Source organism: Cuculus canorus, chromosome 7, assembly GCF_017976375.1.
Source record: "Cuculus canorus isolate bCucCan1 chromosome 7, bCucCan1.pri, whole genome shotgun sequence".
Lineage (NCBI taxonomy): Eukaryota > Metazoa > Chordata > Aves > Cuculiformes > Cuculidae > Cuculus > Cuculus canorus.
In genome coordinates, this window is record NC_071407.1 from 15777459 (window position 1) to 15791440 (window position 13982).

Sequence of the window (13982 nt, forward strand, 5' to 3'; positions counted from 1 at the left end):
TAAGTGGCTAATCATTCCTTTATACGTGGCCATATATGTTGTCAAAATGTCACGTGTAGGTGCCTTGTCACATGGAATTAATCCCTGCTGTTCATATTCTTATGGACTCTTTGGCATATTTGTGTAGAATAATTACAGAATATATAGTAGCAGTGCGATGCTGAAATGAGAAAGAGGTTATGAACCAGATCTCTAGAATTTTTCCAGTTCTTTCTTACGGTTCCTGCCTTGTTTTTCTCCTCCCCCTCTTCTCCCTTCTGCCTTACTCCTTCACTTCCCCCCCAGTTCATAGTCGTATTCACTGTGTCCCTACAGAAATGCTGTACGCTGCATATGAACTAAGTCCAGACAGCACTAGCCACTGAACTGGCCATGTCTGCCAGCTGATGGTACAAAGTTGTCTCATTCTCTTATTTCTGCTTCTTTTACCTCAAGCGACAACAGCTATGAAGGCTTTATATTCCTTTGTCTAATGTGTCAGATAAGTCCCAGAGAAAATTACAAAGGGTTTTCTGTGATGATGTTTGCTGCTGTCTTCAAGTTTTGTGCTATATTACTAAATATAAACAAAATTCATGGATTTTTTTCTTTAGCTATCAATTATTTTAAGTTGAGAAAAAATGAACACTAGTTTAATTAAGTCATTATAATGGATTTGTGTTTATTCAGCTTATATTCAACTGCTTATTCAGCAGTTCTCTGTATTCCTTAAACATTTATGTATTTAAACATTTATGTACTTTCCAATTATAAGAATGTTTCACTTGTCACTGCAAAATGTCAGGTTATTGCTTTAAAGGTAACCTTATTTTATATAATCAGATGGAGACTTAACTGATGTAATAATGCATTGGAGATTGGATAAAATTCCAATTACTGTTTCCATAGTAATGAATAACAACTACTAACATAACAGAGATGTTAGTACTTTAGAGGTGTTTGTACTTGATGTTACTTTCAATGATAAACTCACCAGTTTCTTGGAGACAAAATGAGAATAACACTATTGTGAGGTCTTGTTTCCCTTTAAGGGAGAATGCCAAAATCTGTCATTTGGTTTTAAAAATTGTATGGCCAAGTTCCTTAAAATATGTCTGAAAATAATCTGGTTTTAGGCAAATAGCACTGATCCCATTACAATAAGTCAACCTTGGCTATATGAAGCTGACAGGCAACTACAGCAGGACATTTCTGAAAAATGAAAAGAAGTAGTAACATAATAGCAAGGAAAAAGGCTGACCTCTCATTAATTTTTAAATTGCATTGCCCTGATAAGCTAACAAAGCTTGAAACTCTAACTAACTTCACATGACTTTAAATCCAGGTGTAAAAAATTGTCATTAGTCAGGTTCTTAGAAAACAAATGTCTATACAGTTTTGGTTTCATAATATAACAGCTGGTATCACTGATATTATCAATGATTGATTAAATAACAGAGTCCATCTGCTCTTTAAAGGTGATTTCCGTGGTTAGAAATAACCAGAGAGAAAGAAGAAATTGATACACTTACAAATTCAGTTTAAAAAAAAATCTGTTTGCTTGTACAGTTATGCAGCAAGATTCTTCTAAACTCCCATTTTACTGATCCATTTACATCTAACGGTCCACTATTTTTTTTTAGGTTGGGATAGTACTACATTATTCTACACTCTCTACTATGCTATGGATTGGAGTAACTGCCAGGAATATTTATAAGCAAGTCACGAAAAAACCTCAGCCATGCCAAAACAGTGACCAACCTTCCTATCCAAAGCAACCACTGCTCAGGTATGGAATGTTAGCTTTACTCTTTTTTTTAATGTATTCCTAAACCATATAAATTTCAAACAAACTCTCACTTTTATTGCTGTATTCTTTACTTTTTACAGACTATAAATAGAGAATTCCATAAAGAATCAAGTCACATAGGTGTATGTAAAAATCTGAATATTTATTGTATGCTAATCAGGAGATGGAAATATGCAGAACTGGTATTGGCTACTTTCAGATACCTTATCTGAACAGGAACAATGCAAATGTTCTTTTTGGTTTCTTATGGAGGAAAAAATCTCGTCTTGCTTCTGGGTTAAGGCATTATTTAATCATCAGAAGCTACAACAGTATAAGTCTTCCCTCACCCTTATCTATTCTACTGTAAATCTTGCCCATACTTGTATTGGCTGCCTAGTAACCTGATAGAAACCTTCCTCATTCCCCATCAAAGATCTAATACTATTACAGGAGGGACTGACAGTCTGGATTCCCTATCAGTTTCTAGATGGAACAGACTAATATACACATCTCTGACAGCGTGGCAGGTGTAATGCAGTAAGAATTTTAATCGGAGACCTATGAGGTGCTGAGACTTCAAGCAAAAATAGTCAGTCTGCATAGCAAAAAATAAAACAACTTACAACAAACTAGGATTTCCAACCAAAGGAAAATCTAGTGTCCTTGTATAGATTTTGGAGGGAGACTGAGAGAGAGAGGAAATTCCAGAGAACAGTTCTTCCCATCTGTCTCAAACAGGATGAATCGTCATCTGGAGTTGCCTGTCTTTCCTTACAGAACATGGAAAAATGTGAATGGTCAATTTAGACTAAAGACCTCAGTTTTATAGTGAAGGGCAAGAAATACAAGTTCTGCTTTTTATGGCTTTGCTGTAAAAACTCCTGATTAGTGTATTCTTTTAAAGAGACTTATTTTGAACACAAGATGTGTATTAAATAGTATAGATGAGGCTGTGTGAGGCTGTCACAACTCCTTAGAAGTCTATAGGGAGATGAATTGTGTTTTGCTGTCTGACTCTGCTGAGTGAAATCTTTATAAACATGATTAGTTTTCTGCTGTTTAAAACATTTTCTTTCTAGAGATGAAATTGATTAAAGATCACATAAAATTTGTGTAGTGAAGAGAAGAAGAGCCATATTGAACATCAGCTTTGAAAGGTTTAAGCAATAGGACATACTTTTACTGAAAGCACCTGACTTTGCTAATCCGTGATTTACTACACCATTTTTCACAGATGAGAATTTCACTCTTTCAGTTACTAGCTCATGGCAAAATGAATAATTGCCAATTTTCAAATGCTGCAGTGTGGCTATTAAGGTAGAAAATTGTTACAGGTTACACAGATCCAGCATAGGGCACGTTCTTCAAATTGAAATCTTGTTTGAGTTGGAAAACAATAGAGAAACAGATTACAGAAAAGATTACAATAATTAGAATCCTTGTACCAGTCATGTTGAGGTTCTCACACAGTGAAAATTAATAGTAGATATTTTAACTTTAGTAATAGAAATTATAAACTTCCTTTTAGCTGGAAGAGAAAATGAATATAATTGTTTAATAGCTAAGTAAAATCATTCTAAGTTATTTTACTTAGTCAGAGCACCATATGTCTTAGAGACACAGGCACTGAAATGTCTAATATGATTTCGTATTGGTTAGTACTAGATTCAAAGTTGTAGGAATCGGTTTAATTTCATGTAGAAAATGGACATTGTATATAGAAAATTAAAAATTGCATTAGAAGGAAAATTACAAACTCATAATTAGTAATTGTTCTTTTAGAAGGATAATGATAGTTTTTAGGAGTGCTTTAACTTTACTGGTTCTAATCAAATTAAAATCAGAATTATTCTGTATTGTAATATTTCCATAAAATCTATTTAAGATGGTTACATTTCAGTGTAGCCATTTATAAGAAATGTTTTAACTAGATAGTGTTCTTGTATCTATATGCTGATGCCAGGCTATACATATTGTGCCTCAGGTACATAAAAGGTAACATCGCAGTTTGTCCTGGTCTGGGTTTGGGGGAGGGAGTGTTAAATTTTGTCTCCATTTGACACCAGTAGATAGCCAAGCAATGTAAAGTTTGTTCAAATGGAAATTGAACTAAGGTTTTCTACACATCAGGACTATCAGTACTAGAAAGCATATAATATGGTTTGCAAGACACTTCTAGACAAGAGGTAGTTCGTCAGTCATCCCTTGCTTGACTTTTGATCAGGTTTTGTTGTAAACAAATATAAGAACGTGTTTGGCAAGAACTGTACACTTTGCTGTTCTTCTCCAGCCTTTTCTGGTAACGGATGTATGTGATAGACTGGGTTTCCAGTTCACATATGAGTATTTTTTATATTCCTTTCATATGCACTTGCTATATGAGATGTAAGGATATAATTTATGAGTCAGTAAACAGGGATTACTGCTGAAAATCAATATGTAAACCATGGAATTTACCAGAAAATTATAAAAATTTTCTCACCACATTTTTTTCAAGGAGCTTGATCCACTCTAAAAAGTATCTGAGATAGTGAAAATAAATACCGAAATATCTAAAAGGAGACCTAACCTCTTAGTTGAAAAAGATGTTTGCTTTTAACAGTTCCTTCAGTTTCTCTGCCTGCTATTAGTACATTCATTTGCAGAAGTAAGACACATCTCCTCTTTTCCTCCTAGTTTTCCTTGTGCAAGATGTATTGTATTATTTAAAATTGTTGATCTCAATTAGTTTTCTTTGCTCCTAGATAAAGTGATCAAGCTTGAGATCTTGTTGCACTGTAATTTAACTGAAACTTGTTCTTCATGGCAATATTATTTTGAATATTTGCTGGTTTTATACATTAACAATATAGGATACATTATATATGTTATATGTGATGTATTATGTTATATGTATTATACATAATGTATGCTATCTGTTAATTTTAGACTTAAAACTCTCAGGGCCTATCACTTTGATGACTTGAACCAACTGTAACAATTCAGGTATTTTTCAGTAAATGTGCCTGGATGCTAATGAGGTGGCTCAAATTAATGCATCATTACATTTTGTGTATTGAAATGCTGAACCCTAGCACTTCAACAGATAATGAAATTACTCCCTGTAAAATATACTCTCTGGTATTCTTAATAGAAAGAAATAAAAAATTCTGTCTTCTTATCCTCTGTGGACAATTGTTAAACCTGGCAGAGTTTTGGTTTCTGACTCATATGAAGTCAGATTTTGCCAGCAAGGACAAAGGGGCATGCAAGATTCAGCAATTACTTGCAATGTACTAAACTTATTATCTGACCAAGATGAGGCAAAGATAGTATTTTTTTTTTTTAAAACATGATACATGCATGCATTTTTTATGTGGTGCTCTGTGCACATAGAGATTAGACAGGTGTACAGACCAAGCATAAAACATGTCTGAAAGGTATTCTGTTAAAATTATTCCTTTCCAGAAAGAGAGAGAAAAAAAAAATATAGACTACTATCATTTTTAATAAGTAGTAAGCACAATTGCACTATAAACATTTTAAATAAAAAATAAATAAACTGCCAGTTGCGCCGGGTGTTAAGAAGACAGGTAATTAAGTTACCTTTTATTCAGGATTAGGTACAAACATGTCCCCTAATTTCCTCCATCCTCTTTTATTCAGTGAGCATCTAGCGAGGTAAGATGGCAAACTGCAGGTTACAGAGAGTCCAATAACCTACATTTGTCGTGAAAAAAACATCCAATGTGCATAAATAAGGTTGTAGAATCAACTGCAGAATGGATATCGGGTGATGTCACTGTCTCTACTGAACTTCATCTTTTTTTGTTTTGTTATGTAGTCTGTCTTGATAAGGTTTTTAAAGGTTCTTACTAAAGTTGTGGGGTGTCTGGGAAAAGTACTTAATGCAATGCCTTAGAAAAGTTGTGTATCTAGCTGTAGTAGCAATTCAGGAATGGATTGTGTCCTTCACTTCGTATTGGAAGTACTAGGCTTAGTACTATGGCTATTAAAAATGAACATAGGTGATTTTAGCACCTACTATCAATACCACTGGTTGCAATTCCATTCTCTTATTGTTTTTAACTCTAAATAATTTCAAAAGTTAAGAACTGTTTTTAGAATAAGAAAGCTGTTGGAATATTTCATATGTTTTGGAAGGTCTTAACTGTTTTTTAGAAACTGTCCTTTAACCTGCACACAGAGCAGACCTAGAAATAGTAGGTAAGAACTCGAGTAATTCAGTGGATCTGTAACGATTGCTAATGGAAGTGTTTGTGCGTGTGTCTGCTATTCTGTATGAGTTTGTATATGGGCAAGTATCTGTACAGCATCCGTACACTTAGAGAGTACTGAGTGACATCTTAGAAGTAGCAACAACAGGAGGTCTTCCTTGAGGGCTATATTTATGGTATAGTTATGACTAATAACCTACATCCTGATCACATGCGTGTGCAAGAAGTGCTTCACTTCCATCCTCCCCCTTTCTTGTCACTGTGGCAGCAGTTCTTCAGTCATTCTTTGACGCATTATTTTTATTCAGCTGCTCAAACATTAATCAGTAGTATGCAGCTAAACAGTACCAAAGTATCTTTGTGACGTTGAATTATGTTAAATTTTTTCGCTGAAAAAAAAGGAGAAACTGTGCTAAACTTTTGCATCCATGTAAACTCTCTCCTTTAGTTTGTGTAGACAAATCCTGTGATGAGCCTCTTGCCTCAAAATGAGGAGGTTTTACAGACTTGCATGATACCACAGGGGTCGTGGCATCTGCTTAGTGCTTCATTCACAGTGTTAACCCTGCTTGTCTCAGGATGAACATTTAGATGTTTGATTTGAATTCTGACAAGCTGGAAAGCAACTCATAGGCACAAACGGACCTACTGCTGTGTACTGCTATGTTTGCCTAACTGCAGGTCCCAAGAGAGCCTGGCTGGAAGTGTTAAGGCTTCCATCACCAACTGATGATCTGGCAATTTTTACTGAATATGTTACCAGTAAGACAGGCTATTTCCTGAATTTGATTTGCACATAACAATATTCATGATGTCATTGAAAACTGGCATATGATGTTTTATGCACCACAACGGAGGTACTAAAAGCACTCCAGTAATAAAGACTAAAGTCTTATATAAGTATTTAGGTTTTTAAACAATGATTGTGTACTTTAACAGAGAAAAACCCTAGAATAGAAAGAACTAGTGGTTTCTAATATTCCTGAGGTTGAAAGGGTTGAGATCAGAAAATTATCTTTGTTACTCTTAGGGTCTGGAAAATTTCCACTGTCAGTTATAACAAGTTGCCTGTAATTTATTGCGCATAATAGCAATGTAATAGGACATCAAAATTTGACCAAGATAACAAATTCTCTATTAAACATCAAGTTTGCCAAATATGTCATGCCATTTTCTTGGCCATGTTCTTTTCTGGGTTTTGAATGTGAATCATATGAAGCAACTTAATTTGCATTCTGACAGACACATACATTACTTGTCCCCTTGACACTAGCAGCTCTGAAATGCAGTTAAGTTCTAGTGCATTTTTCATTAGCGCCGGCTCTTATGAATTCATGTTTTCTTGTATCAAATAATGATTGAGAGAGAGGGAGAGAGAAGGAGGTCAGATGAAAAGCATCAATTACAGTCTGTTGTTTTCTTTTTTATGGTATGTCCTTAGATATTAATTTCTGTAGTCTTCATCCGTGGAAGCCTGTTTTTCCTTGCCACAGTGAAAACCTCCACTATAAACTTTAAATTTAGGCCTGATTATCCCAAGGGATTATCCGCCTTTTCTTTAACAACTCTCTGCAGTTTGTATATGTTGAAATAAATAGGAAATGCCACAGGGCAGAATACTCAGAAGCCCTGAGGAGATCTCTGTAGTTCACTCTTCACTATTAGAATAGACACAGTTCTGTCATTGGAGAGAAAGTGAAAGTGATGGCTCCCTGCAAGTAAGTTTCTCACCAGTTGGATGAACCACGGCACAGGAAGCCAACAGTCTCATTGAAAATCTGCTACACCATGCTCAAGGAAGTTTGCCATAATTTAACTACTCAATTGCATCATTTGCTTAAAGGACAGAATATTTTGGTGTGGGCAGTCAGTCATCAGGAAGTTTAACTAATGCCATTATCATCCACACTTCTTATTTTAATTATTGGAAGTTAAGACTAAAAAATTATCTTTTCTAATGTATATTTTTAGATCATTTTCAAATTGCACTGTAATTAGTTTGATTCATTATTGTATAATGGAAATTTTGCAATCCTCATGTATTTGCTAGGCTGCTTATCACTTCAATACCATAGGTTCCTAAAAAGAAAATAGTGTGTAACAGCTGTTTTCATACATATTATCTGCAAATCACTATTCCGATGTTTCTTCTTTCAATATTTACTATATTTTCCAGGAAGGAGAAGGGTCATATTTGATAAAAACTGAACCTAAGAGAAGCCATGTTTTCCTTCCAGCTATTGTTTTAGTTTTATTCACCAAAAATTGATTTAGTTTTCTTCAACATCAAAGTAAGCTAGTATACTATTATATTGTATATTAAAATAATCTAATGATAAGAGGCATTTCAAAATTTGTGGTATAATTATAGAGTTAACCTTTTGAACAGTGTTGTATTCTGACAACAGTTTTAATAACTGACATTCAAAGATGACACAACTAATGATACAATGCTTCCACCAGAAATGCTGAACTTATCAGACTACCAATTTAGGCAATTCCTCAATTGAAAACAAACATACATACACACAAACAAAATGTAATGCTTAAACTTTAGACAGAATGACCAGAAAGATTCTGCCACCTGAGGTAGAAAAGTTCTTAACATTAGAAGCTATTTAATATGATCACTCTTAAAAGGCTGATATATGGTCAGATGGAGTCATGGGTTACAGCCAGAGTAATTTTATTGCCAGCTAGGAATGTGACTGACAGATGGAAAAAGGTATAAAATGATGACAAGGGAAACATTTTCATGAATGCTTCTTACTCGATTTCAGCCTGAAGCTAAATGCATTTCCATCATATGGGGGAAAAATATCTTGCGGTCAAATAAATTGTTTAATTCAGCTTTGAATTAACTGTTCCACACAAGAACATTTTCAGTAAAAAAAAAAATATTAAAACATTAAGCATATTCACAGTGGCAATATATTGTCTGCAGTACTCAAAGAAAGCTGTTGCACTTTGCATAGGCCGTGTAACTATTCATTGCAGATGGCACTGGATTGCCAGTGCATGGTGTCATAGTGTGGAGCGTGTTTTCCTGCCTACTCTGAATCTAACAAGAAAAGTTATTAGAACTTTCTTTCTCCACCTTCAAGGTGAGTGACTGAAATATTGTGCTATCAAGATGAAAAATAGTAAGAGAGCCACCTGTTTTACTTTTGGTTTCACTTCATCTGACTTGTGAATCAAGCTTCAAACTGAAAATATTTCAAAAATTCTCATTTTCTAGTTGGCAAAATTATTCTTCAAATATGACCCGAGAGCGCTATCAAATGCTTCAAGTGAATGATGCCTGGTACAGAGGTTCTTCTTTGATTTGATCTTATTTCAAGAGTATGTTACCATTACCATCAAAGTAGAAAAACAAGGATCCACACAAGATTAACACAATGTTGACACTTTCCAGAACAGAAATCCAATATCAAGTCTGCAAGAGATGTCAAGGTAGAAGGTGTAGTATAATCTTCTTTGTTTAAAGAACAGTGTCTGAGCTACCTAGTATAGATTAAAAGAAATGGTTTATGGTTATTGCGAAAGAAAAGTCAACTTTGACAAAAAAAAATGTCAACTTATTACTCGTAAACTAGGTGTTAAGCAGCGTAGCAAGTCAAGCAGCAAGACTTTCAGCTGTAACTCTCCCCAGTTGTAAAGCTATTGACAAACACAGCCACACTAAAATTTACATCTGAGTGGTACCTGGTCATTTAATGAGGGAATTATGGTCTTGGGACTAAGAAATTATTAACAACATGAGGTATGCCATTTGCAAGCTTGCAAAGCTGTGAGCTTCAGGGAGACTTATAATGATTCCTATGATATTTTCACATTTGAAAGGCTGTAACTGCAACATGCTGATCTGAAGAACTGTATTAGGTTGAATTTTTCGGCTGCTTTTATCATGAGTTCACATCTAGGTATTTCCTGGAAATTCAGAATTCTTGTCACATTATTCCTTGCCTCAACACTTTCTAGAATGTGAGCTAGTCATATGCATAATTGTAGAGGATAAGTTCGAAGGCAGGGTAAGCTTGATCAAGTGTTCCATGCTTTGATATATTGCTCCAGGCAAAATGTAAAACGCTGATTGGAAATTTTACAAGTTCTAAAAATCCTTGAGGATAATGTATTCAAACTCCAATGAGGGCTTTGTAGAAAACTTTATCAGATTTGAGACAGCTAAATATTTTCTTGGATGATTCTCTGGTGTCATATGGATTAAACTTGATTATGCAGAAAGCTCTAAAGAGAAATAAGTAAGATAATTTCAGATGTGTCTATTATGTCTAGTATGGACAAAGAACTAAGCAGTCTATCTGTGTGAAATAATAGTCACCATAACTACAGAAAAGGCTATCTGAGATAATTGTGAATGATTGTACTCATTTATTATTAAGAAAATGTAAAAATAAATAATTTGTTTTATTTAAATAAAGCCAGAGTCACATTAGATAAAAATTCTTAGGCAAATTGTTATGTGAAAAAGATGGAAGTTAAAGCTCATTACAGGACACCTCTGTTTTAAGTGGATGTCTATATCCAGCTTAACTAACAAAAACAGGGGTGTTGCAAGGAAATGTAAGACATGAAGAATTGTAAAGTATGTCATGCGGGCTGATGAATGTCATAGAAACTAGAACACTGCAGACGACCAACTAGTATAATATAGAGTTATTCAGTAGTCTGCAACAACTCCAGCACAGTATAACCACTATAGATTTAAATTATAGCATGGCATAGGTCATATTAGGTTACTGGATTTACCAACATATTGCCACTATTCCATAAAGTAATTTTGGCTTAAAGATATTACTAGATTCCAAAAACAATTTTTAACAATAAAAAGTATGTAAGTTATCTAAAATAAACTAGCAATGAAAACCAAATATATCTTATTATGCACATATGTTTTTAGCAATAACAAAATGCATTATTTTAAAATTTCAGAATACTTTTCTTTTGTAATGAATGGAAAAGATCAAAGAAATAAAAATATAATCCTTGGACAAACAAGATTGGTCAAATATACAGATACATATATTAAATTAAACACGCTGCAACATATTTAGCTGTAACTGCTGTAAATTCAGCTTCAGACCTGACTCATTCCTTGACTACTTCCTGCCAAATATGTGAGATAATCTATGGTTTATGCCTGTTTGGAAAGAGAGCTTAAAAGTCTTGGGAGCAAATACTGCATTAGAGTCATTCATTTGTATTTGAGTTGGGAGACCATGGAAAAATACATGCATATTTCTGTTGATCTCTTTGACCTTGTGCATCCTAAATAGCTGAAGCACATTACTGGAAGTGTAAATGATTCTTTTCTTTTCAAATTAGCCTTCGTTAAAGACTCCAAATCAGAGAAGTTAGCACCCTCCTGGTGCATGACTGAGTATTTTTAATTCAATCTTCAAAATGCTGTAAAAGTACACCAGTTTAGAACTTTGACTGAGCTTTGGACCAATTTTTGTTGTACTTCACTTGCTAAGGCTGTAAGCAGTGAAATAGTCTTCAGGAGAAAGGTGCTTAAGTTGTAGAGTGAAAGGCAGCTCATGGTTCAAAGCTACATCTCATACATCAGTGCCTCAGATTTTTGTCTTTTGCTTTTATCATCACTTTTGTTTTTAACATAAACATAAAAATGAATAACAGCAGCTAGGTTAATGCAGATTGAGAAACTAAAGTTCTTTTAGTATTCTGAATAAACAATAAGGTATATACTAGGAGTCACCTCCGGATCAAGCCCTCATACATTAGATTATAAGGCAACCATTGGCTGTTGAGTTTAAAATAGTATTTTCTGGATCAATTACTTTAGAATTACATACTGTGGAGTTCCTTACAGTGGTTCTTAAATTATAGCAGAGGGAAGGAATATCTTATCTGTAGGGCAGGTTTCATACATATATAGTATTTTCTCTGCTGTTTGTACTGAACACCTTAAACTTTGTATTTTTCCATGGATAGGTTACATTTCCAGTACAGCCAAGGTATTCAGAAGTTGAGGTCTGAATCTTCTGAATTCAATATCTCTTTTGCACTGTTAAAAAGTGTTACGAGTATATGTTGTGTTTTACAGAGCAAGTTGAATAATTGCTTGTGCAGAACAGCACACATTGTAAAGGAGAAAAACTTGGTGGAATGATTGAAAGTATAGACACTGGGAAGTAGAGTTCAAGAGGTATGTCAGGAGATGATATTTTGACTTGAGGTAAAATAGGGAATCAGTGTGAAAATGACACAAAAATGTTTCCAAAGGAAGCTTTGAAGAAAACTAAGCAAAGGATGGGCCTTGAAACAAATTGCCAGCCAACATACAGACTTCAGGAGAACTGTATAAAGTCTCAAAGAGATCAGTCAGACTCTTAACAGAGGAAGAAGATGTGGGGACATCTGAAATGGTAATAATATTAATAAAAGAAATGGAATGAGAAAGATGCCTGCCTGCAGCAAAGTAAGAGGCAGGCAAACCCAAGTTAGGAAAAAAATTATCATGTATTTTAAAAGTCCATATCTATTTTTATCTGTCTTCTGCAGTTTCTGTTCAAAGCCTATTCCTAATTTTTCTTAAGGGGATAGTAATTCCTGATCTTTCTTAATGGGATAGTAAATCACCTCAGTTTTGGTAAGACACACCCCTTGTGTTCCGTAGATGAAAGGGAAGGAAATGATAATATCTGTGCAGTACCATCAGGAAAATCATGATACTTCATAACGTATTTAAAGCTTGGCTCTCTGGACTGGTGTGATTTGGTTTGAAACCCTCATCCTAAACTTTTTAAAGGAACTTTCTAACTCCTTATTTGCAATGACAGTTGTAAACGTTATTAAAGAAGGATTACACGAATTTAAATCACTTGAAAGTTATGGACCCTCACTGCTAGTAATAAGTGTTAATACCAACATTGATAAGGGGGTTAAAATGTATTAATAACAGAGCTCCCTGAAATTATTGAAGACAGGACAATAAATAATGAGTGTAAGTTGCAGAAAAGGGTAAACAAGTTGATATTAGAAAAACATTTAAACTATGAGAACAGTTGACAGTTAAAACAGATTACCTCGGAGGTTGTGGAAACTGTCATAAGCAATTTGTTAATCTAGCTTAGATAAACTCAACCCAGTCATGATAAATGTTTAATGTGACCTTGTCTCAGAGATTCTGAGTGGACTAGATGACCTCTTGATATTCATTCCCACCCTATAATTCCATTATTCTTAAAATAAGCATTTTACCTAGCAGTATTTTTCAAACCTTTATTCACTGCTGAATTCCTACAGACTTGTGGGTCGTGTAAGAACTCTTGTGTTTTATTATGCAAGTGAATTCTGACAGAAGAGACTTTGAAACTAATGTGTTCCAAATATGCCTTCAGTGTTTGGAAACGTTATGAGTCTTGTAGAAACTGGCTGCTGATCCTCCAGGTATTTTTATTCAGGTACCATGTTGCTATATAAAACATAAAAAAAATTAGGCCAGCTTCTGCTCTGAAGAGTTACATACACATGATCAAGGAAGATTTTGGTTCATAGATGGAAATTATTGCTTATTGCTACTTGCAAATAAAATTCAGTAAATTCGCTGGAATTTTAATGATGCAGAGTAAAATAATTTAAATATATACTATTTGATATACCTTAGCAAAATAGAATGTTCAGATTAAACTTTATGCTTATATTGATCAATCACTCACCCAGATAAAGGAGTGATGCCATCAGTATTGGATCACAATTGGTACTGGGGGAGTCATTCAAGATTTTAACAGTTCATCTGAAAGTGAAGATTGACCTTGGTTTTCTGTGAAAGAAAGCCAGAGTCCATGAGATACCTGACTTTTTTATCTATTGGTTATAAAAGCGACCTAGTTATTGGTTTTTCTATTGATTAGGAGGGGGGAGAACTATGATTACTGAAGAATGTTTGTATTTGCTTCTCAAGATTTATAAGCAATTCCAAGAAATTGGAGATTTCAGAAATTTACTTT

At 34.3% G+C, this 13982-nt stretch overlaps 1 protein-coding gene across 2 annotated transcripts in view; it reads left to right on the plus strand.

The window, feature by feature from the left end:
- Positions 1-13982, plus strand: part of ADGRA1 (adhesion G protein-coupled receptor A1) — a 264781-nt gene that overhangs the window by 227101 nt on the left and 23698 nt on the right. For both annotated transcript variants that reach the window (XM_054071764.1, XM_054071765.1), the window contains one exon: positions 1623-1768. In XM_054071764.1, coding sequence (XP_053927739.1) covers positions 1623-1768 — 146 coding nt within the window. The remainder of the gene's footprint in view (positions 1-1622; positions 1769-13982) is intronic.